This window comes from Euprymna scolopes, chromosome 16 (genome assembly GCF_053919585.1).
Source record: "Euprymna scolopes isolate OS-2025 chromosome 16, ASM5391958v1, whole genome shotgun sequence".
Taxonomy (NCBI): Eukaryota; Metazoa; Mollusca; class Cephalopoda; order Sepiida; family Sepiolidae; genus Euprymna; species Euprymna scolopes.
In genome coordinates this window covers 29,391,312-29,414,778 of record NC_136497.1, presented here as the reverse complement: position 1 = coordinate 29,414,778, position 23,467 = coordinate 29,391,312, and the positions used below count along the sequence as shown (strand labels likewise).

The 23,467-nt window shown below is 39.6% G+C and overlaps 1 protein-coding gene across 1 annotated transcript; it reads right to left on the bottom strand.

The window, feature by feature from the left end:
- Positions 1 to 6,548: 6,548 nt before the first annotated feature.
- Positions 6,549 to 11,114, bottom strand: LOC145295911 (cilia- and flagella-associated protein 57-like). The gene has a single exon (XM_080141682.1). It carries the CDS (start codon positions 10,969 to 10,971, stop codon positions 7,267 to 7,269), a length of 3,705 nt encoding a protein of 1,234 aa, XP_079997808.1. The 5' UTR covers positions 10,972 to 11,114; the 3' UTR covers positions 6,549 to 7,266.
- Between the last annotated feature and the right edge of the window lie 12,353 nt (positions 11,115 to 23,467).

Sequence of the window (23,467 nt, the reverse complement as noted above, 5' to 3'; positions counted from 1 at the left end):
GGTGTGGGCGTGGGTGCGTATGTTTGTGTGCGCGTATGTATATGACAAGTAATATAGCTTGAAATGTGAATGCGTGTTTTTGTGTGAGACTAGAAAAGGCTCACGCAAGGGTGTCAGACTTACAATTTGCTTTTTCGCTTTCCCTCACCAGTTTAATACAGCTTCTTTTGTGTGTGTGTGTGTGTGTGTGTGTGTGTGTGTGTGTGTGTGTGTGATGGAACGGATTTATAGTTTATTGTACACAGATACACATTGGTCTTTATGATTGAGTGGAGGATAAACATGGTGTTAAATAACAGTGTTCAGTATATCTATGTATTTGTGGAGTTAAATGTACTTACTGGCATTATTTTATTCTTTTAATGATATTCCCAGATTTTCTTACCAGACATGAAATCAACATTATTTGATATGATGAATGTATATTTTGATATGAGGTTTGATAATTATTTTTTGTATTATTTGGGCTATTATTCTCATCCTGGTTGTTTTTCTCACAACGTTTCGGCCGATGTAACCTCCGATCATCTAATAAAAAAAAATAGAAATAGATTTGCGTTTTGAATTTCTAACAGCTATGTTCGTTGAGAAAGCAAAAAACTAAACATTTTTCACTACTCATCAATAAAATCCAGTGTAGATTCACTTGAAGATGGTCGGGGGTTACATCGGACGAAACGTTGTGGAAAAACAACCAAGATGAGAATAATAGTCCAAATTAATAAAAAAAAAATATTTTTTTAATCACCATTATTTGTTTATTTGCAAATTTTAGAACTTTTAGAGTTATTTCCCTTTGACCATACAATAATCAAGTGTTAAAAATTAGTTCCATGTTTTATTGTATTTATTTGCTTCCCCACCAAAGCAAATTAGGCACAAGGCCGTTTTTAATGTGGGGTAAAAACCAGCTCCCCTAAAAGTAGGCAAAAAGGGGGCACTCTGGTTACCAAAAATAATAATTGTCCCAGTATAGAGGGTTTCCCCTCCATTGACTGGTACAAATTATCTTAAGTGCAGCATCTACAGAACTGATACTACACTTTGATCCCGGCCACAAGGTCAAGGTGTTTATTTATTTGCTTCCCCACTGAGCAAATTAGGCACAAGGCTGTTTTTTAATGTGGAGAGAGAGGGAGGGGGGAGGGAGAAGGGGGACCAGCTCCCGAGAGGTGGGAAATGGGAGCTGGATAGTCACCGTTGGCATGAAGGGTTGCCCCTTCATTGACCAAGGTCAGATATGTGGGGTTACCCCCACATATGGTCTTTGCTGGTCTTTGCTTGCAGCATCTGTCGGAACAGATACTACACTTTGATCTTGTCGCCCGTGCCGCGCAAGGCGGCGGGGCGATCTCCACAAGGCCAAGGTGTCCCCTTTCCAAGTGATCGGGTGCTGAGAAAACAAAGATAATTTATATCAGACCTTGGCTATCGTAAAGTAGTTGCTCAATCATGTGCTAAGGCATTACATCATATTTCGTTTTTTTTTTTTTTTTTTTAATTAAAACGACTTTCTGAGAATTTTCCCACGTTTTACTTGCCGTTTTCTTCACTTTTTTTTTTTTTTTATAAACTATTTTTAATGTTTAAATACGTACCTGTTCATTTTTGTCTGTGTCATCCCACCTCACTTCTATACCCAACTTTTCTTGATCTATGTCATCAGCTGTAAATCTCCATGCGTATGTGTATGTGATCAATAGTTAAAAGGGACGTGCATTAATAATTTACTTCAGTTTCATGGTACTTCCGTACGTCAGAAACGTATTCTTATTCCAGGTTTGTATACATTTTCATCCATACTCCATTTTTTTTTATTTATACATTTTAGGGACATAAAGTGAGCACAACTTCTCATCTGAAAATTCAAATATTTCAGATTAGCATTAAATTTGATCCACAGTCATTAGACACCAATTAAGCAAAATTACACAGGGTTCTAATATATATATATATATATATTTATATATATATATATATATATATATATATATATATATATATATATATATATATATATATATATATATATGTATATATTAATTAGATAATATAGAATAGTAATGGAGTAGTAATACAATACATCTCAACAAGATCATGTTTAAGGCCCCTATAGGTCATACTATAATTGTCCATAAGGGTATATGGCTTATTGGTTAAAAGCGTTGGTTAAGAATCATTTCTGCATTACAATTGTTTCATAATAATGATGATGTTCTCATTTTATATTAATTTATATTTGGTTGTCTTGATTTTGCAAAAATATTATATATATATATATATATATATATATATATATATATATATATATATATATATATAGCTTGAGGTGTCTAGCCGCATTGATGAGCTGTTCTAGCCGCATTGATGAGCTGTGATACAGCGAAACACTACTGTATTTGGATGACTATATATATATATATATATATATATATATATATATATATATATATATATATATATATATATATATATAAGTAAATTCTTGGTACAGCAAAATGGAAGGAGAAATTTCAGAGGAAACATAATTTAATTTAAATCAAAAAGATCAAAGAAACCAAAAAACGGGCAGGTGGAATTGTTAAAAATTTCCTTAAGGCCTTATCGTCTGACCCTCTAAGTGGAAATGTCAGAATGATAAATTAAAAGCTAAGAATCGAATGAGGAAAGAGGGAAATTGGTTTTAGTTGGAAAACCAGTGAGAGAAAAAAAAATATATGTATATATAATTCTCACTGTTCAGTTGGTTTTAAATCAGTAAATATTTCCAACTGATGTTTCAAAATCTTTTGTCTACACAGGCTAGGTCGAGAGTTATTAATGACTAACGCCTCAATGATATTGAGATGATAGTTCGACCTAGCACTGTATAAAACATTTCCTCATTCGATTCTTAGCTTTTAATTTATCATTCTGACGTTTCCTCTTAGAGGGTCAGACGATAAGGCCTTAAGGAAAATTTTAACAATTCCACCTACCCGTTTTTTTGTTTCTTTGATCTTTTTGATTTAAATTAAATTATGTTTCCTCTGAAATATATATATATATATATATATATATATATATATATATATATATGATTAGTTTTTTTTGGAAAAAGTATTCCAGCAGAGTGCTCAATTAAAAGGAAAATCCAAATTTCAAGAGCGTACTTATATTTTGTGTACAGAAAGTTGTTAGTTGAGACAGATCATTGGTACCGTCGGTTTCAAGCCCGATAATGAGGCCCGTTTAAGGTATCCTTATCAAGCTCTCTTCAGCCAATATTCGTCTCCCTTTCTATAAAAATACTAACATCTTTTTCACATACACATGTTGGCATTTCTTTGCAATCATCCTATTATTCTGTAAAATCGCTCAATTTCGAAAATAGTCATTCCAGGAATCGTAAAGACTTAGAATCTCGGGGCATTTTGTTTACAAAAAGGTTTTATTTTTACTTTTCGTACTTTAAAAATTTGATTACAAGAATAATCAACACGTTTCAGTCTGGTGCTAGCAGATCAGGCAAGTTGAAGGTATTGGCTTCCTGACTTAAATGCACTTAACATTGATTTTATTTTGTTTTATGAATTTTTGAGATGAGGATTGAATATTCGTATTATTTGGATTCTTTGGACTGCTGTGTATGAAAATGGGAAAAGTAGCTTGAAAAATCCAAATAATACAATTGATGTTATCATTATTTTTTTTTCCTTGGCAAAATTCAATCATGATCTATAAATCCAAACACAAAAACAACATTTTTTTCTACAAACCAACCAAACAAAATCCCATGAATAAACATTTGAAGATATGAAGAACTTGAAGAGTAAAAACTTTTACCAAATTTACTGGATTCGGCATTAAATAAACCAAAAAAATGGGTTGATTTGCCATAAAATAAAACAACCAAATCAAACCAAACAAAACCAAACTAAACACTAAGAATAAATATTTGAAGATATATATATTTTTTTACAAAGAAGTCACCACTTATCGAGGCCCAGGGGCCACTCGGGGATAAGGGTTAATGAATGTACAGTAGTCAATGGGAAAATATTGTAGTAACCGGTAGGAGTGTAAATTTTGTAAATTGGATTACTTAATGGGATGGCTCATCAAGAACTTGTTCACGTTGGACATGAAAACGGCCATATTGAATGGAAGAGACTTCCACAGTGCCGTTCAAAGAAAGAAGCTTTGTTTATGGAATCTATGTTTAGGTTTAGGCACAGATAAAGAGTGGGGGAAATTATTAATAGTGGTTTCAGATAGACAAGTGTTTTTTATATAAAGAACATACAACATAAAATCATTTTTTTTCTTATTACTGGAGTCGGCATAAATTAACCGAAAAAAGGGTTGATATGCCATAAAACAAAACAATAAAACATACACATTTTAGCCATCTTGTTTGTCTCAACAGCAGCCAAAAAACAAAACTCACTATTTTTAAATAGTGACATTTTTTTCTACTGTATATAACCAAAGTCCATGGTATTATCACGTTGCAAATAAAATTTAAAATTTAATGGAAAGAAAAATTAGTGTCAGTTTGAATTATTTGAATTATTATCATTTGTTGTTATTTTCAATACATTCCGGTCAATGTAATCTTTGACGTTCTTCAGGTGCATTGTGTACCTTTATGTCAAACACAATCACCTATGTGCCAGTCTTCTGCAGTTAAACCCTTAATGCAGCCGATAATAATTGAGAATTACATAATAACTAGCAGGGAGGACCGATGTTGCCCGGGATTGAATGATGCTTCACACTCCCATATTTTTATTGTCATCGAAATCAGTGAAATCAACCATTTTTTTTTCAATCAAATCTATTGATTACCTGCACTGGTTGGGGACCCATAGTGGTGCGCTGGGAGGAAGCTTCACATGCCTCCCCATAGTGACTTAGTTCACAATACATTGTAGTCTACATTGCACTGTAGAGAACCTGCTGTTGATTTTATAAAATTATTTTTATATATAACGGCTTGAATTGAAATTTAAAATGGAAAAGTCAAGTATCATGGTTCAATTGTGTTCTAAAGAAAAACATTCATTTCGAAAGCGCCTCTGTCATATCAAGGAACCTATTGTTGATTTTATAAAATTATTTGTATATATAATGGCTTGCATTAAAGTTTAAAATACAAAAGTCAAGTATCATGCTTCCATTGTGCTCTAAACAGGAACATTCATTTCAAACGCGCCCCTGTCATATCAAAGAACATACTGTTGACTTTATATATTATCATTATTATTATTATTATTATCATTATTATCATTATTATTTCGACTTAAACTTCTCAAATACACTTGTGATGCTAGGCTGTGTATGGTGTTTACATTGGTCAAAATTGCTTGTTACTTCTTTCATTGGATTTTTTCGATTATCGATTATTGATACTTATTGAAGACATTCCAATACAAAAACTATCTAAGAACACTGTCAGATACATAAAGTACCTTCAGCCGTTTTTTAGTCCACAGGGAACACACACACACACACACACACACACACACACACACACAAAATTCCTTTTATATAATAGAAGAGATTAATTAACGCTTCCACTTGATTATGGCGGATGGAACAAGAACAATCTACATTGTGGATTAAATAAAGTTTAGTTCGAAATTCAGTACAACTTTCTGAGTTCGACATAAAAATTCCCAATTTAGAAACGACGCGCCTGAAGACAGTCGGATGATACATCGTTCAAAACTTTGTGAAAATAACAACCAAACTGAAAATAGTAGATAGCTCTTCTAGATTATATTTCTCTTAGTCTGTCTGTTCCACTTTTTCTCGGAAACTATAGAGCCGATCTGATTGAAATTTTGAACCTTTGTTATGATAAAATGCAGCGAACTAAGCATTATGGTATCCGTTTGATGCACAGTTATTAATTAATAGGTATTAGTAGGGATTAATCACCTCAATACCACATTTACTCTCACTTTTTTCTTGAATAAACTTTTCGGTTAATTCTTTAATCTTTTCATGTCTTTGGGTCGCAGCTGATATTCATTTTCTCTACCAAGTTCGTTGAATAGTGTTCTTAGCTCAGCTAGTATGGCATTCTTCTCCTCTAAATCGCTCTTTGTAATCAATTTGGCATGAAGCACTCATTCTAAATCAATGGGCTATAACTTTTATGTTTTTAAAAAGCTAAACTATCAAATAATGCAAAGAATGTTTGTCATTTTAGACTTGATGCATATTTAAATGACTGGTCTCCTGTCTTGAAAGAAAACGGATACTCTGTGAAAGGTGTCGATGTGATAAGGAGTTTATAGTGAACTAAGAGTTTCAGAATCTCTAACTGCACATCACTTAAACCGAAATTCCACATGTAACTAGAAATAAACAGCAGATACTCTCTCAATAAATGCCTGCATGTTTATAGAGGAGTTGAATAAATGAGAAGAGTAGTCCAAGTAATACAAATTATCAATCCTCATCTCAAAAATTCCAAAACACGATTTTCAGAAATCTTACCTTCCATTTCAAAAGCAGATCTTTTTATTCAACAGTTAGAAAGAGCAGACGAGTAGGAAATTGTTTTTAACAAATATCGCTATTTATCAAAAATAAAATTGAAGTTTTTTTGTTTGTTTTTTTAAATTTTTTGATTAATTCATCTTCAGGAAATTGGATAGTTTTTCTTTTTTTTTCTCTTTTTCTTTTTCTTTTCTTCCTCTTATATGCCATAGTAGTGGTAATCCCTGGCATGATTTGAGGTGCTTGGAGTTAAATCAAAATGATGTTCATATGTCCAATTACAGTTTTTGGTGTCTGTCAAACACATGTGTAATATAAGAAAATTCACTGTTTGAAACACTATATTTTTTTTTTATGTATCCTTTGTTTGTCATCATTATTTTCTTATGCATCCTTTGTTTGTCATGAAAATGTACCAATATTCTAAAGATTTACGGTTATTTTTAGTATCTAGACCAAAAATTGACTTATTTTCAGTTCTGCTTGTAAAGAAGTCTCCAGTAATGTTTGAAAGAAATAATTGTGAAATATATAGATTAGAAAATGGATTACTTTTAGCAGCCTTATAACTCATTTTCCTTATTTAATCCTTTAGTTCTCACATTCCATGAGCGATGTTTCTGACAAGGGGTGAAGAATGCTATTTTCTGGGTTGGAATCTATTCACTGTTGGCTAGTTTTTACCCTTAAAGTAGTATTTTGTTATAGCTCCTTACTTTAAATGGCTTCATGCCTTGTCTGGAGCGAGTTCCATAAAAAAGTTCTTGTTTGGTTTTATGCATTTGTTGCCTCGTTTTCGTCTTTCTGAAGTGGTTCAAGCTTAATTCCAGTCGGTGAAGGCCGCCTTTCTAACTCTCCTCGTAGTCGTCTAATCTCTTCTTTTTGTATTTCAAGCATCCGTTCCTTTTCTTGCAGTTCGTTATTCAACAACGCGCTCGGGGATTTATTTGCAATGGCAGCAAGCAATGTGGCTGTGTCTTCTCTCTTGCTTTTATTCGATTTGCTATGCAACCCCAAGGCAACCTCCAAATCATGGATACTGTCCCGGCAAGTCTTCAGTTCTTTCCGAAGTTCGTTGATCTCTTTTATAAGAGAAACGTTTTCCTGCATGATCCGGACGTTGTCTGCCTTGTGGATCTCCGTATCCTTAATCAGTTTTTTCTTCAATGAGAACACAGTGTGCTCGAGGTGTTCCCTCTGTCTGTGGTATTCCTTTTGGATATCAGCATCGACGCTTGCCGATTCCATAATGTCATCTTCGACACACTTTCGGTACATGGCGATGACACTCTCCTTTAACAAACGTGGCTCCTGGATGAACCCGACGCTGTTGTGTAGCCTCGTTTTGAACTGTTTTATCTTGGCTTCTTTTTCACGGACCACATTTCCCTTTTCCCTCACTGCTTTTGAGGTTGCTTCATATTTCTGCTTCATGTCCGTTATATTCAACTCCAGCTGTGTGTTCGATTTATGTGAATGTTCTAACTCGGTCTCCATTTCCTGTATCTGCCCACGCATGCGCTTGATTTCGTCTTCGCGGGGCTCAATCTGTTTTTTCAATTCTTTTATCTTGTAATCCAAGACGAACTTAAACTTTTCCAATTCCTGATTCTTCTTCTTCAGGTCGTAGATGCGTTTTTCCTTATCCTGGATAGCCTCGTCCCTCTCCTGGATCTCTTTCTTTAATCCCAGGATGTCTTTCTCCAAATTCTGGATAACTGTATTCAACTTCCCGATCTCAGCCTGAAACTTTCGACTCTCTTCTTTATGCTCGTCAATTTCTTTTTGGAGGGTCGTGAACTTCTGCTTGAAAATCCCATTCTCACCTTTGAGTTTGGTGTTCAAATCCTTCTCGCGTCGCAATTCTCTTTGCAGGTTGGTCTTAATGTCCAGAATTTCCATGTCTGCATCTTCTTCCATCATACGTTTGGTCAGTTCATCCTGTTTTTGTTGCCGCCGGCATTCCTCTTGTGCCATTTGCAGTTTCGACATCATATCTTGACGCTTGCTCTCGTAAAGTTCTTCCATCTGACTCAACGCATCAGCTTTCGACTGCTCCATTTCGTGTAGCTTATGTTCATTTTCTTCTTGCATCTTCATCATCTTTGTCTGCAACTCTTGATACTTTTCGTATTCCAGCATCAGCTTTTGGTTATCAGCAGATTCCAAGTCTTGTAATTCTTTCGCATGTTTTTCTATCATTTCTGACAATTCCTCCTCGTGTTTTGCTTCTTGCTTGTCCCGTTCTGTCTTCAGGACTTGATTCTTTGTTTTCAGCGATTCCATTTCTTGGATAAACTTTTCGGTTAATTCTTTAATCTTTTCATTATAGTTCATGTCTTTGAGTCGCAGCTGATACTCGTTTTCCATCCCAAGTTCATTGACTCGTGTTCTTAGCTCAGCCATTATGGCATTCTTCTCCTCTAAATCGCTCTTTGTAATCAGGATCTCGTCAGTGTACATTCTGCTCATTGCGTCTTTTTCTCGCTTTATCCCGCGTCCATCTTTATCTTCAATCTTCCATACGATAATGCTTGCATCCTCAGATACAGTAATCAAGTACTGATCATCGAAGGTCATCTTCATCCGAGTAATCCTGCTGCTGTGTCCCTGATATTCCTGTCTATCACCAGTCGCACTTAGTGGAAACTTAAAACTCCACACGCTTCCAAGGGTCGTTGCTGCAAACAACATCCTCCCAGAATGTGATAATGTCAGACAAGAGAGGGTCACTTCTCCAGCATTAATCTGCCGAAGTATTGAAGAATCGCTGATCTCCTTTAATATGTTGTCGTTGCCAACTGCAAATGTTGTCTTCCCATTTGGAGAGATCGAGATGTCTGTATAAACGCATGACTTGAGGACATTCTCTCCAATTCGCCGACCTAGAAGAGGGTCCCACTCGTAGACGGCACCATCTCCCCCGCATGATATAACTTTACTGTCATCAGGGCTCCATAAAACTGATGTGACAGCCTTGTTATGGCCTTTCAGGTTGTTGATCAGCTCGAATGTAACTGTTGAATAGACTTGAATTACGTTCCCGTTAACAGCTGCAAAAAGATGTCCGCCATTACTGAAGGTACATTCGCGGCAGCTTTTGCATGAAAATTCATGAAATGGTTTTATATCGTCAATAAGAATATTAAGCAGCTTGAGTTTGTCAGTGAAACCCGCTAGTAGATAAAGTCCAGACGGATGTAAAGAAATGCTGTAAACTTCCTCGGAAAACTCTTTGAATAATTCTTGCGTGCAAGTTTCAAAATTCCATATCCTAATGCTGCAATCCAGTGACGAAGTGGCGATAAGGGGCTTCCGTGCACAAATGTCTAATCCCGTGATTATATTTGAATGAAAACTTTGAGCTAAAAGATCAAACTTATACAATTGTAATCCATTCTGCCTGAAATCACCTGCCGACAAACATATGCTGTAAATTTGGTTAGTGTTGCTGCTGGCAAGTAATGTCTCTTCGGACGGACTAACCGCCATGTTCTTGATAAGCTGTTTGTATGTACTACATGTGGGTAGTGTGATGCTGTTATCAACGGGTATCACAACTTCGCGCATCTTACGATAAAAGTCCTTATCTTCTGAGCGTTCAAATATGTGAACTGTTCCCACACCACACGCACAGGCAAAACCTTTTGAGTAAGCAACAATGGCTGTCACATCCATTGCTTCATCGATGAATTCTTCACGAGTGATATGTCTCACAATGTCTTTGTGTACCGAATCCTTTATCCGGTTTTCTTGGAAGGCAGATTTCAAAGGAGTGAATTCAGCTTTTGTCTCGTTGTTTTCAATCATCAACACTTTTCCATGGTTGGTTCCGACTAGCAGCCGTTCTTCGGAGATCCACATGCAGCATGTAAAATCCTGCGGTTCCACTTTCGGAAAGTTAAATGGCTTCAAATTGCCTTCAGAGTAACGGAAGCTTTTCAAGGTTCCGTTTCCGACCACACACATTAGAGAGTTATCGTGAGGGTTAAAACTTACTTGGTATATCGGTAAATTTGTCTGCGGGTTATTCGTGCGGATACTGGCCATCATCTTGCTCTTTTCCCAACCCCAGTATTGTAACATCCACTCTGGGTCACCTGTATGGGCTGCTAAATATTTAGAATCTGGTGAAAAAGCTAGACTCACATAACTCACAGCTGGTATTCCTTGGTCGTTGTTCAATGTTTTGCGTCTCCTGTTTGTGTGCATATCGTAGATGGACAGTGAAGGGGCCTTGTCGACCCCTACCTCGGCAATGGCGACGTATCTTCTGTTGGGACTTACAACCATCGCTGAAATACATTGTCCCGTTTCTGAAGCTATGATACATTTTTGAGATTTCAAATCGATGTTATAAACAATGCAGTAAGCTCCACAGGGATATACGACCTTCTGTTCGTCTTGATAGCTGATATTTCCAGCGACCCCAGATTTTAATCCAAAACAGTGTTTTACCGATGACACTGCAATTGACATGATTGTACGTTTATTGTAATTCTTTTTTAATTAATTTTTTTTAAATACCACTTTATACACTTAAGAAATTGCCTTATTAAAAATATTATTTTCTGTTTTAAAAAAATAAAAGAACAGGTGCTTTACTTGTAAATCTCGTGAAGTTTATATTATTGTTATCATGTAACTATTGGCAACAACAACCAGGACTTTACAAAGAGACGAAGAGAGAGATGGGGCGGAGGACTTTGCTTTGTGGGCGATAGCTTCATAGTAATAGTGGCAAGAGAGAGACAGAGAGAGAGAGAAGTGGGAAGAGGACAATGGGGGCAATAACTTGTTAGCGTTACTAATAGTGGAGAGAGAGAGAGAGAGAGAGAGAGAGAGAGAGAGAGAGAGAGAGAGAGAGAGAGATGAGACGGCGTGAGATGCTTTTGTATAATTCGTCATTGATTTAAGGGGGGATAACTCCATTTTACTGAAAGACTCATTCTTTTTTTTTTTTCATACAAGAATTTAGGACTCTAAAACTAATGCATGTTCGAGAAATTGTAAAAAAAAGAAAGAAATGTGTGACATCGTATTTTTTTTTTTTTTTAATATTAATTATACAAAACAAGGCATGAAAACATTACACAAGGAAAAGAAACTGCGACGATTTTTCTTAATGTAACAAAGTTTATACCGTCAATAACAAAAAATGCATTCGTTAAGATTAAGAAAAGAAGGAAAATGTGACGATGGTTGCAGATTAATTTTTATTCATTTTTTTTTATTTATTCATATAAAAGAAGGATGAAAACATTTACGATATATTCAGGGTCAATGTGAAATTTTATGCTCTTTCCAATAAACCGAATATAATATTTTAGACAAACGTTTTTTTTTTTTTCAAGTGTCTATTAAAAAGTAAATAATTAATTTACTCACCGAAGTTTTATATATCACAAATCAAAGATAAAAGATCAATAAATAATATATTCAAATTTAAAACAAACAAAAAATAGTAGTGTTTGTTAGAAATTTACCTGTAAAGTCCGAAGTTTAAAACCTTTTTTTTTTTTTTTTTTTTTTTTTAAACCACGTTGTTTGTTTTTTCTTTTGTTATTTTTTAAAAATGAAACCTTGGTCCTTGCTCCTTTAATTGAAAAACAAATTAGGGCTTGAATTACATTTTTCGAGTAGTTATAAGTTTGGAAAGACAGGGGGTCGAATGATTTCACGCCTCCCATTTTGAAATGTCTATTAAAAAGTAAATAATTAATTTACTCACCAAAGTGTTATATATCACAAATTGAAGATAAATGATCAATAAATAATATATTCAAATTTAAAACAAAAAAAAAGTCGTGTTTTTTAGAAATTTACCTGTAAAGTCCGAAGATTAAAACCTTTTTTTTAAAAAAAAACACGTTGTTTGTTTTTTTTTTTTGTTGTTGTTGTTTTTTTTTAATGAAACTTTGGTCCTTGCTACTTTAATTGAAAAAAAAAAATTAGGGCTTGAATTACATTTTTCGAGGAAAGACGGGGTGGAATTATTCAATATTTTTCACGAAATTTCTGACACACCTAGTGCTGTAAACGAATATCTCATTTACATTTTCCACAAGTAAATAGTTTTCCGGATATGAAGCAATGTAATTCTTATATAAGTGGTGGCCATTGTTGTACACACATATTTTTGCCACACGTGCAGCAAAAATATGCGCGTACAACAATAGCCACCACTTATAACACCCTAAAAAAATTACTAGACCATCCCCAAAATAAGTTGGCCATAAATATGTGTTCATTTTACGTTAAATTAATATAGAAAAGTGATCCCCCACTTTTTGAAACTATAATTTTTTCAAAACTTGGAAACTACTTGTTTTCTAGAATTTTAAACGTTACTTTCGTTTTCAGCAGTCCCGAAAACCTGGAGTAGTGGTAATTTTAAAGGGTTTTTTGAGGATGGAAAGGTGCTGAACCTTTACCAATGTTTCTTTATATTTTTATATTTTTAACTGTTGCTCATATAATATTAAAATAAAGATACAGTGCTTATTCAGATTGGCACATACGGTGGAATTTAAAATTAAAGAAAATGTAGAAATGTCTGTACGTACCAGTCACGCGACTAAGATGAAAATTCCAAAAATCACATATTGTTTGATCAAGCAGTTTTAATTTTATTCAAGAAATTCAAATTTTACTGTTTCAATGAGAATGGAAAAAGTGTTCAACAAATTTGTGGACAAGGGTAGATTGTCCTAATGCACGTAGAAAACTGTCAAAATAATCACTGATTACCTCCCTTTATTATGTTATCTAGTAAAACATGGCCTCGTCTATCACTTATCGGTAAAAAACAAGAAATTTGTTTTTCGTAAATAAAAACAAAATTACTTGATCAATTTTTGTAATTTTTTGAATATGAAATCTTCATTTCGTAATAAGTAGGTACAACATAAAAGATTTTCTTTTTTTTTTTTGTTTATCGCTATAAGTGTTAATCGGAAGAAGCACTAAAAATACTTTTGATCTGACTTTTTGTTCTTTCAAAGATCAGAACAGTTTATTTCTTTTGAAGACTAGGTGGGTTTCATTATCTGTCGCCTAAGGCACCCTTATCTGTAAAGGACTGCCAACAAGACGTACTAGTCGCCATGTTTGTTCATGCAAGCGCATATTCAATTTTTTGTACAAAAATTGAATACACATGTGCAAACAAACATAGCAACCAGTGAAAACAATATGGAATACATGGATAATAAAGGTCTTTGTATCATGAAAACGAGTTGTCGGCAATCATTTTAAATGTGACATTTATTCAAAACAGACACAAATACCCCCCAAAAATCAATTTTTTAAAGGTAAGTCTTTAGTTGGTACTCTAGCGCACATAAACCGAAAATTATCTTTAAGCCATCTAGTATTGAGTTATTGTTGAGTTATCTCCCTTTGTTTCGAAAGATTTTTTTTTTTTCAAAATTGTGGCCAAACAATCACTTCTTGGATACTCATGAAATTTGTAACTCAACAATAATTCATACTTACTAGATTTGTAACCTCTTAACTCTTTTGTTAACTCTTTTCATAATATGAAATATGAACTCCTTTCTCCTGATATGAAAACAATTTGCATGTGGATGTTAGGCTGCACTAGTTTCCGTTTGTCTTAAATGAGGTATAGTTCAGTTTAGTCTTAGGAACTTACTCTCCCAGACATTCTCTCCTCCTTTAGAAGGTAACTATTTATTGCCAGTCACCTGAGGATCAAATACTGAGTAATGGCAATAGATTTGATCTATTTGTTCGAATTTTCCACGGTACCTCTTTAGGGGGGGGGGGCTGACCCACTTAATTATCGCCCTCCTTCTTTTCACCAAAATCTTTGAGTTCTTAATCAGTCAAGCACTAGTCCATCACCTCAGAGATGCTAAACTTCTTTCTGACCAATAATATAGATTTAGGCAAGCCTGTTCTACTATAGATATCCTACTTGTAATCTCTGATTAAGGCATGGGAAGCTAGTGCAATAGCACTAGATATACCTATAACAGACAACACGTTATGCAACATACAAATATCTGTGTGTGAGTTCGCCAAGCTAATCAAGAACCTTGATTCCAGTAAAGCAACTGGCCCTGATGGCATTCCAGTTATAGTGCTGAAAAAGCTCCAACCAGAACTTGCCCCCATACTTACAAAACTGTTTAAGCGTTGCCTTAAGGCAACACCTTGGAAAACCTCATCAGTATGCCCTGTATTTAAGAATTCAGCTGAAAAGTCATCTCCCTCTCAGTACAGACCAATAAGTCTCCTGTGTGTTATGTGTAAGTTGTTGGAATTCATATTAAATAAAGAAGTAGTCAACCACCTCAACAGAAACAACCTTCTTAGTGACATGCAATATGGTTTCCGCTCTGCAAGATCTACAGCAGATGTGCTAACAGTTATATCTCATAGGATTAGTGAATCTCTTGATAAAGATTTCCTTTCCAGGGCAATTGCTCTTGACATATCAAAGGCCTTCGATAAGGTATGGCATAAGGGCCTACTTCACAAGATTCCCAGCTACGGTATAACTGGAAATGTTTTCTCAATCATTAAATCATTTCTCTCTGATAGTTTCATAAGAATAGTGGTTGATGGGCAGAAATCAGAGACCCACAGTAGTAATGCTGGAGTCCCTCAAGGGTCAATCCTGGGCCCAACTCTCTTCCTGATCTACATCAATGATCTCTCAAAGCACATACTTAAATCATTCATTGACATCTATGCTGATGACACGACCATCTATGGCAACACATCAAAGGCCGTAAATCTCTCTAATTCTCTCTCCTCTGATCTTGAGCGCGTGGTACAATGGGAGAAGAGGTAGCTGGTTACTTTTAATGCATCCAAAACCAAGCTTCTATCTTTACATCATCAACGCTCTGATCCCCATCTAGCATCAATTGAAATGGATGGCTCTCGTCTTGGGGAGGCTCCATGTTTTGATAAGCTTCTGGGTTTGACCTTTACTCCTGATCTGAAATGGAACACGTACATCAAATCTGTTGCCAGGGACGCTGGGAAAATGGTGGGATCCTTCTACCGCTCCAGAAGATATCTCACTACTGATGTAATTCTCTATTTGTATAAAATCCAAGTACATCCAAGGATGGAGTACTGCTGCCACATCTGGGCAGGAGCTGCTAAAAACAGCCTATCCTGCCTTGACGGAGTACAAAATAGACTTTGTGGCTTAGTGGGGGATGCCTTTTTCTCTTCCCTGCAACCTCTCTCCCACAGAAGAGACGTTGCGAGCCTGTCTTTGTTTTATCGTTATTTCCATGGCAGGTGCTCGTCTGAGCTCCAATCCCTCGTTCCCCCCTCACCAGTCTTTCATGAGAAACACCCGTCTGGCTGAAACTACTGCCAATAATTTTCCCCACTCTCTATCTGTGCCTAAATCCAAATGTAGATTTCATGAGTAAAGCTTCTTTCTTAGAACTACACGCCAGTGGAACTCTCTGCTGCTTGCCTGTTTCCCACCTGACTACAACTTATACGTCTTCAAGTCCAACATAAACAAGCTCCTGCTAAACCGCCCCCTTAAGTAAGACATTCTATCAAAACCCCCAATACTAATGATTACTATCTCATTGATTACTGTACACGCAATAACCCTTATCCCAGAGTGGCCTTCGGGCCTTGATAAGTGGTGACCCCCATGTAAAAAAAAAAAAAAAAAAAGTCTAAGACTTTTGATATGGTGGTCTTCTCATGAAAATTAAATCATATGAACGGATACTTAACATAATCAAATCTTTCTGAAATAAAAGAAAAATCCAGGTTGTCAAAACGACATGCTATAAGTGAGAGTATGCCTCAGGGGTCGATCTTTGGGCACTTATTATTTATATTATTCATAAATTACCTCCCTGATAACATTGTCTCTGAGATGAGTATATTTGCTAATGACGTCATGCTCTATAAGAGACACAAGGGGAAAATGAATGAACAAATATTTAAGGAAATGGCTGAAATCTTCGAGGAAGATCTCCAGTCTGTAGTGGAATGAGGACATAAATGAATGCTAAAATTTAATGTTGCAAAGACTAATCTTTTTTCCTTTAATAATTACAAAAATAAAAAACCTTCTCAACCACTGTTAGCCATGACTAATGATACATTACCTGAAAGCTCTTTGTTCAAACTCCTTGGCTTAACATTCACAAAGAACATGAATACGAACAAATACATTGAAAACATTGCCAAGGCTGCTGTGAAGAAGGTAGATTCTCTAACCTGCTAGAAAGTTACTTACTCCTGAGAGTATTCTGTACTAGGCTACCATTCAAAAGTGCATCATCTTTTGGTGCTAAATTCCTTACTGATTTATTGTGTCTGCAGTCGTGTCCTTACTCCTACACAATTATATAAGTCTAGATGCTACTGTGCATGTATCAAGCCCAATTACAACTCTCCATAGGGCAAGATATTACGAGTACATACAAACAAAATAGATCTATCATGAAACTGCTACATTACCCTCCCCCTCGCCGCTTAGATTTTTAGCCAATAAAATAAGAGATACTTTATTGGTTGTACCTATTTACTATGCCTCCCCACGGGACAGAGTTAGACACCAGGGTCGTTTTTTAACGTGGAGAAAAGGTACAAAAATAAAAATTGTCTCAGTCGTGAAGGATTTCTCCTCCACCGAAAGAGAACAAGAAATGGAAGTGCAGCATCTGAAGAACAGATACTACACTTTGATCTTGTTTATATATTTTATTGAGAAAGAAAAAATTGAACATAAAAAAAAAACGTACAAAAAATTCAATTCAACAAAATTAGGCACAAGGCCCTACAAGAAATTGGGAGGGGGAGGGTACAGGGTCTTTTTGACTATGTAACAGATGAGACTTTGAAGTCTTACTCTTGACTGGCAACATTTACCGAAATACCTCAATCACTCTGTGGATCCTAATCTAACTAATAACCCCAGCGTTCAATGTAAAATTTAACTATGTACAATTTGTATATTCATTTCTGTATGTTGTGTGTGCATTTTTTTTTTTTTTTTTTTTTTGTGTGTGTGTGTGTGTATGTGTGAGAAAATAAAGTTCGATTTCATTAGAAAGAGTTCTTGAATTAATTGGCATAAAATGTTCGTGGAGTGGGAAAAAACTAATGAAAATGTTCATTTCAAAAATAAGGAAAAAACTACTAATGTGTTGTTAGTAAGACCCCCCTGTACTATTCTATGTGGCTAGATCCCCCACTGTTTTCCGGGGAACCGAAAACAAGCAGAGCATCCCTAATGGGGTTTGGGGAAGTCGCCTTAATGGAGGTGGGAGAAAATAAAGCAACGGATGGAGGGGGTAGGAAGGTGACCTCTGAGTAGGGGGATGACCGGGGGCATCAGAAAATAAAGATGAGGAGCAGGGGGGTTGGGCAGACTCAGAGGTTCTCTAATACCAAAAAATAAAATCAGGAACAGGATCTCATTTGTACCACCAGTCAAGAGTTACTTTACTGAACTTATAATGCTAACCTAGGCGGGATGGGTTCCGTAGGACCCAGCACCGCCCATGCCATGCCTAAGGAGGGAACACGTATTGAAACTTGGCTCCTCGACGGATGCACAAACTAGTGCTGTGCACCCACCTCTTGTCAAATTCCACTCTAGGCAACCTCTTCCAATCGCATCTGATCTTTACTTTAAGCAAATGTTTAAAGTAAACGATCAGATCCCGATCAGGAACAGATGTCCCTCCGTGGACCAACTTGAGGCGCGTGATCCAAATGGTCATGCGCGCTACTGCTAGGATCGCCAGGAAAACCAAACTTTCCTCCCTGGGGAACGGCGGCTCCATGTTGTACACAAAAGTTCCTACGTCGAGATCGAGCAGACACTCGGCATCGATGCGAGCTGTTACCCCCTCGACGTACTTTAATAGGGGCTGTATCCGGCTGCAACTAAAAAACGCGTGCTCGATTGTTTCGGGCTTGCGTTCGTCACAGCACGGACAGGAGTGACTGGTATGTTCTTTATACCGGAAAAGTACGTTGAAGAGGGGCAGCGCATTTCGGACCAGTCGCCAAGTCAGGGAGAATTCCGAGTTATTCAGAACCTCCCGTCCCGGCGCCCAACACCATTGAGAACGGACAACCTCCATCGACCATCCCATCCGCCTACAAAGTGGATCCTTCGCGGTCCCCTCCACTAAATCCCGATACAGTTTCTTCCTTGGCTGATCGAGGACATTGGTCCCCGGCAAAGCTCTAAGAGCGGTTCGGCATTCGGAGAAGAATTTGGACTCCCCCTTCGGTCTACGACGACCTTCTACCGAAGGGTTGGGTTTGAGATTGGGAAACGAGTTCTCAACCACAGGGACCCAAGGAGCGTCTCCTTCAAGCGAACGACCCAGGAAAGCCAATCTCTCGGCGTTTCTATGACACAAGAGACTGGGCTGACCCAGGCCTCCCTCGCTCGGACTTTGAACACAGACCTCTCTGCAGACATAATGCTTACCCTCGTTCCACAAAAGTGAATCGAGGTGCCCTTGTAAGCGGGTTAGTCGTTCTGCAGGGAGAGGAAGTACAGACAAACGGTAAAGGATGAGCGGAAAGACGTATGTAGCACACGCCTCCGCCCGACCCTTCAAGGACAATTTCCTTCCAATCCAAATCTTTACTGACGATTTGACCTTAGACTGTACTTCCGACCAATTCTTTTCCAGCTGAAGTCCCGGTCCAAACCAGACACCGAGAATGCGGACCGGTCCATCGGTCCAGCTGAAAATACCTGGAAGCGAGTTTACCCCGGTCCAGGCCCCCAACCGCAGGCCAACAGACTTGCTACGGTTGAAGATGGCCCCTGTTACTTCTTCGTATCGAGCGAGCGCCTTGACCCCCGCTTGAACGTCCGTGAGGCAAGACACGAACACGTTGACGTCATCGGCGAACGCGGAAACCCTGGCTCGTGTGCCTTCAGGGAGAGCTATTCCGCGCAGGACTGGTGTAGCCGTCTCGTCCCTTAACTTGCAAAGGAGGGGTTCCAACGCCAGGACATACAACAGAGGCGACAGCGGACAACCCTGTCGCACCGACCGAGAGACAGCGAATGACTCCGACAGCTTACCGTTGATCTGCACCGCTACCGTCGGCCTGTCATACAGAACAAAGATCCACTTGCGGAAGTCCGGATTAAATCCGGCGGCCTCTAGCACAGATCCTAGGAACCGATGGTCGACCATATCGAATGCCTTGGACTGATCCAAACTGGTCAGCGCGGCTTCGGCGTCGTCTTCTGTCCCCTCTATGATCGAGCGTATCAAGTGCAAATTGTCTTGAATCGATCTCCCCTTCACAGCATAAGTCTGGTCCGGTTCGATCAAGTCAGTGATGACAACCTGCAAGCGATTCGCAAGAATCTTTGCCAAAATCTTTAACTCTGTGTTTAGCAGAGTCAAGGGTCTAAAATCATCAAAGTTTTCCCTCCCACCATGCCGTTGACCTTTCCTCAGCAATGTGATCACACCCTTGGTCACCTGTCCAGGGATGGAACCCTGGGCAAACCAATGGTTGAACATATCCTTCAGAATAGGGACCAACATGGGCGACAGCCTCAAGTAAAACTCGTAGGGTAAACCATCAAGCCCCGGGGATTTGTTATAGCCGACCTGCTTCAACGCAGTAATGACCTCATGTTCAGTAATAAGACCATCACAGCTAGCCGCCTGAGCCGCCGTGAGGCAGGGCGAGTCAGCCAAATAGCTGCCAAACTCATCAACCCTGAGTCCGGGTAGTTGGGTGAAGCGTACCGATAGATGCTCCCGAAACCCCTTGCAGATCTCCCGAGTCGATACTAAGGGGTGTCCTTCCAGGTTATGTACTTTACGAATGTACCCATCCGAACCGCGCCTTAAAGCAGCCTTACGCTCAACAGCGTCAACATTCACAGCCTCGTTAGAAACTTTCTTTAACCTAGCCCTAACTACTTGACCTTCATACTGCTCGCTAGCCAAGCGGTTGAGATCTTGTTTAGCTAGTGCTAACTCTAGGGGGTCCCCCCCCTCCACCGCCTGGGTCAGCTTATCCTCTAAACGCTTCTTTGCCTTAGCCTTATCTATCGCGAGGCATTGGCTATACTGGACAGAGAAGCGCCTAATTTTGGCCTTGAGACTAACCCACCACTTAACCGCCCCCCCCTAAAGCCCGCTGAATTAGCTCAGTGACCTTCAACTGGTAGTCCTCCAGCTCCAACAAGGTGCTGTTGAATTTCCAGTATCCGGCCAGTTTAGGCCTAGCACTTAAGTTCAAACGGGCCATAACAAGTTTATGGTCCGAGTGTCCTAGCAAGTGGAACGTGGGGCAAGATAGGAAGTCTACATCGCCTCTTCTAACTAACATCCGATCCAAGTAAGTGCTTGGATGGGAAGGCACTACAGGATGCCACGTCCACATCTCCCGCCCCGGATGATCCAGACGAAATCTGTCGACGAGATCGCACGAGGCCATCAGGTCAGACAGACTGCTGTCACACCACGCCGACCCGCTAGTCCCCCCGTCCTTATCTATTTTGGGATCAAGGATTGCATTCCAATCCCCCATTAAAACTAACCGTTCTGGATCCACTAAGAAGCCCTCCAACCGTCGAAAAAAGGTTGCCCTCTCTACAGCAGCATTGGGAGCATAAACAGCAACAATCCGAAAAACACTACAATTAACAGCAACATCAACAACAAGCGCCCGCCCGTCCTCGCCTGCGTGAACAACATTCACCGACGCTGACAGGGTGCGACTCACTAGCAAGGAGATTCCACGACTATAGGTATTGCCATATGCTGAGTAGACATCGTAATCGTTTACCAGCACCTGACAATCCCCATCACAAACAAAGTGGGTCTCCTGGATAGCGGCAATATCTACCTTGAGGGACACCAAGTCTCTCACAATGCGCGAGGCCTTGCTTCGACACCTGATGCCCCTCAATGTAGCCAAGTTCAAAGACATGATCACCTACCTCAAGCACTGTCACAGACGGGTCTGAAATCCTTGGCAGTGAGGACATGGCAGGCCTGGCCAAGGCTGCCGGTAAGTAAATCCGATGAAGGTGATCCATCCTTGGCCACGCCCCCCACGTCCAGGGGGAAGGTTAGCTTAAGTGTCCTGTATAGCGATGGGTGTACATACATGGGGATTCTACCCTCACATTTAAAGAAAATGTTGGTCAGCGAAGGATGGTCTCTATCCACCAGCTGCTGGCCTGGGATCGCATTCTTCGCTGCCTTAATCATTGCCCACATTCCTTCAGTCCTAGCGTCCTTGTTGACCCTAACGAAAGTGGTCAACAAGGGAGCGTCCTTGAATTTAGTGGGGTCTGTTACTAGGTCTCCACCGACTTTTTCAAAGTTTTTTAGTTTATTGTACCGGACCTTCTGTTGTCCTTTAAGGTCCGGAGCCGGTTGGAGAGGGTCTGTTTCACAAATCCTGCTTCCTGGCAGGAAGGGGAGCTTTTTGGTCCGTTCAGTGCGGACTTTGGGAGTGGGGGAGGGGACCTCTTTTGGTTGATGGGGAGGCTGGGCGCTTGGGGAGGGGGTAGCCTGCTCGTTTTCTTCTTTTTGGCTCCTGTCACGGGATGAGGGGCGGGAAGAATTTCTTGGGGCCTTTATAGGAGAGGGGGAAGGTTGTTCGGGTTGCTGGGGTGTTGGGATCACAGGGGGCTCATCCTGTGTTGTTGTTGCGAGGGAGTCCTTCTCAGTCTCAGTGGGGGTAGGGTGGTTTGCGCGTGTCTTGCGGCTTTTCCTCCTCCTGGCCCTCCTGATCTCTGTTGCGCTCAGGGCCATAGAGACTGTTGTTGTCTCTTCCTCTGCCTCTGACGCGGCCTCCTCCTCAGATTCTGGTAGTTTCCTCTTGTTTGAGGAGGAGGGTGTCTGTGTGTCCATTTTCTCTGTCTCGCTCTTCGGTTGTTCTTGGTCTTGGGTGACTGTCTGCAAGGATGGCTGTTTGTTGATCTTGCCTTTCTTTACGACCGTCACCCAGCCTGTCGGTGCCTCTGGAGGATTTGCGGCCGGCGCGGGAGCAGCAGCTTGATTTGTTGTCACGCTTGTTCCCGCCGCTTTTGTGGGCTTCTTCCCTCCATTCCTCTTTGGACAGTCCTTCGCCATATGCCCTTGTTGTGTGCACAGCCAGCAATGAGGCCTCCTCCCTTCCACTATAAGGGAGAGTGTCCACTCTCCGAACTTGAGTGTGGCTGGGATGGCGTAGAATCCAGCCTTGTCCAGGACCATCTGTACTTTGTAGTCCCCGGTCATGATGTTTCTTAATCCGCGGACCGGGGTGACTTCCTCTATGTCCCATACTGGCTTAGGATAGCCCCCAGTTGTTTGGCCTCCATATAGCAGGGGACGTTTAGAGCAGAAACATTTGCTCTCCTCTTGTTCATATAGATGGGTTGGAGCTTTATGTTCCTGCTCTGATGGCAGGTCCTGGACAGCCTGACTGCGTCTTCGGAGGTGGGGAGCAGAACATCCCACTGTGCGTAACTCCTTCTACAGATGTAGTTGGCGGGAATGTTCTCTTCCAGCAACACGTTCATCATGGTGTCCTTGTTGACGCCCGTCAGACCCCTTGTCTTGGTGTCTGAAGTTATCAGCGAGAGCACTCTTTTCTCCAGAACTTCCACTTGACCCGGGAGGGGTTGGATGTTGTTCCCCTGGGTATACTCCTTGTAAGTGGAGTCGAAGAGTGCTCTGTAGTCTTCGGGCGTCAACTTCCCTTGCTGCTCTTTGGGGCCCCATGCCAGTCCTCCATCCTGGTGGGTGTCAGCTGGACTCGGGTTGGGGGGCGTAGCTGGTGTTGTGGGGCTCTCTCCTGTTATGGGCCTTTTTGGTTTCGGAACTGGGCCGTTACCAGGCAAAGTAGGCCATTGTGTCTTTGGCGTTGTTTCGTCCTGGCTTGGTTTGCTCTCCGGGCCGCTCCCCTTTCTTATTTTCTTCCTTTGCTGGGTGGCTGTCCCCTTGGGGGATTGAGGTGT

Coding starts and splice junctions, on each gene's coding strand:
- LOC145295911 (XM_080141682.1), bottom strand. CDS start 10,971: ATGTCAATTGCAGTGTCATCGGTAAAACACTGTTTTGGATTAAAATCT.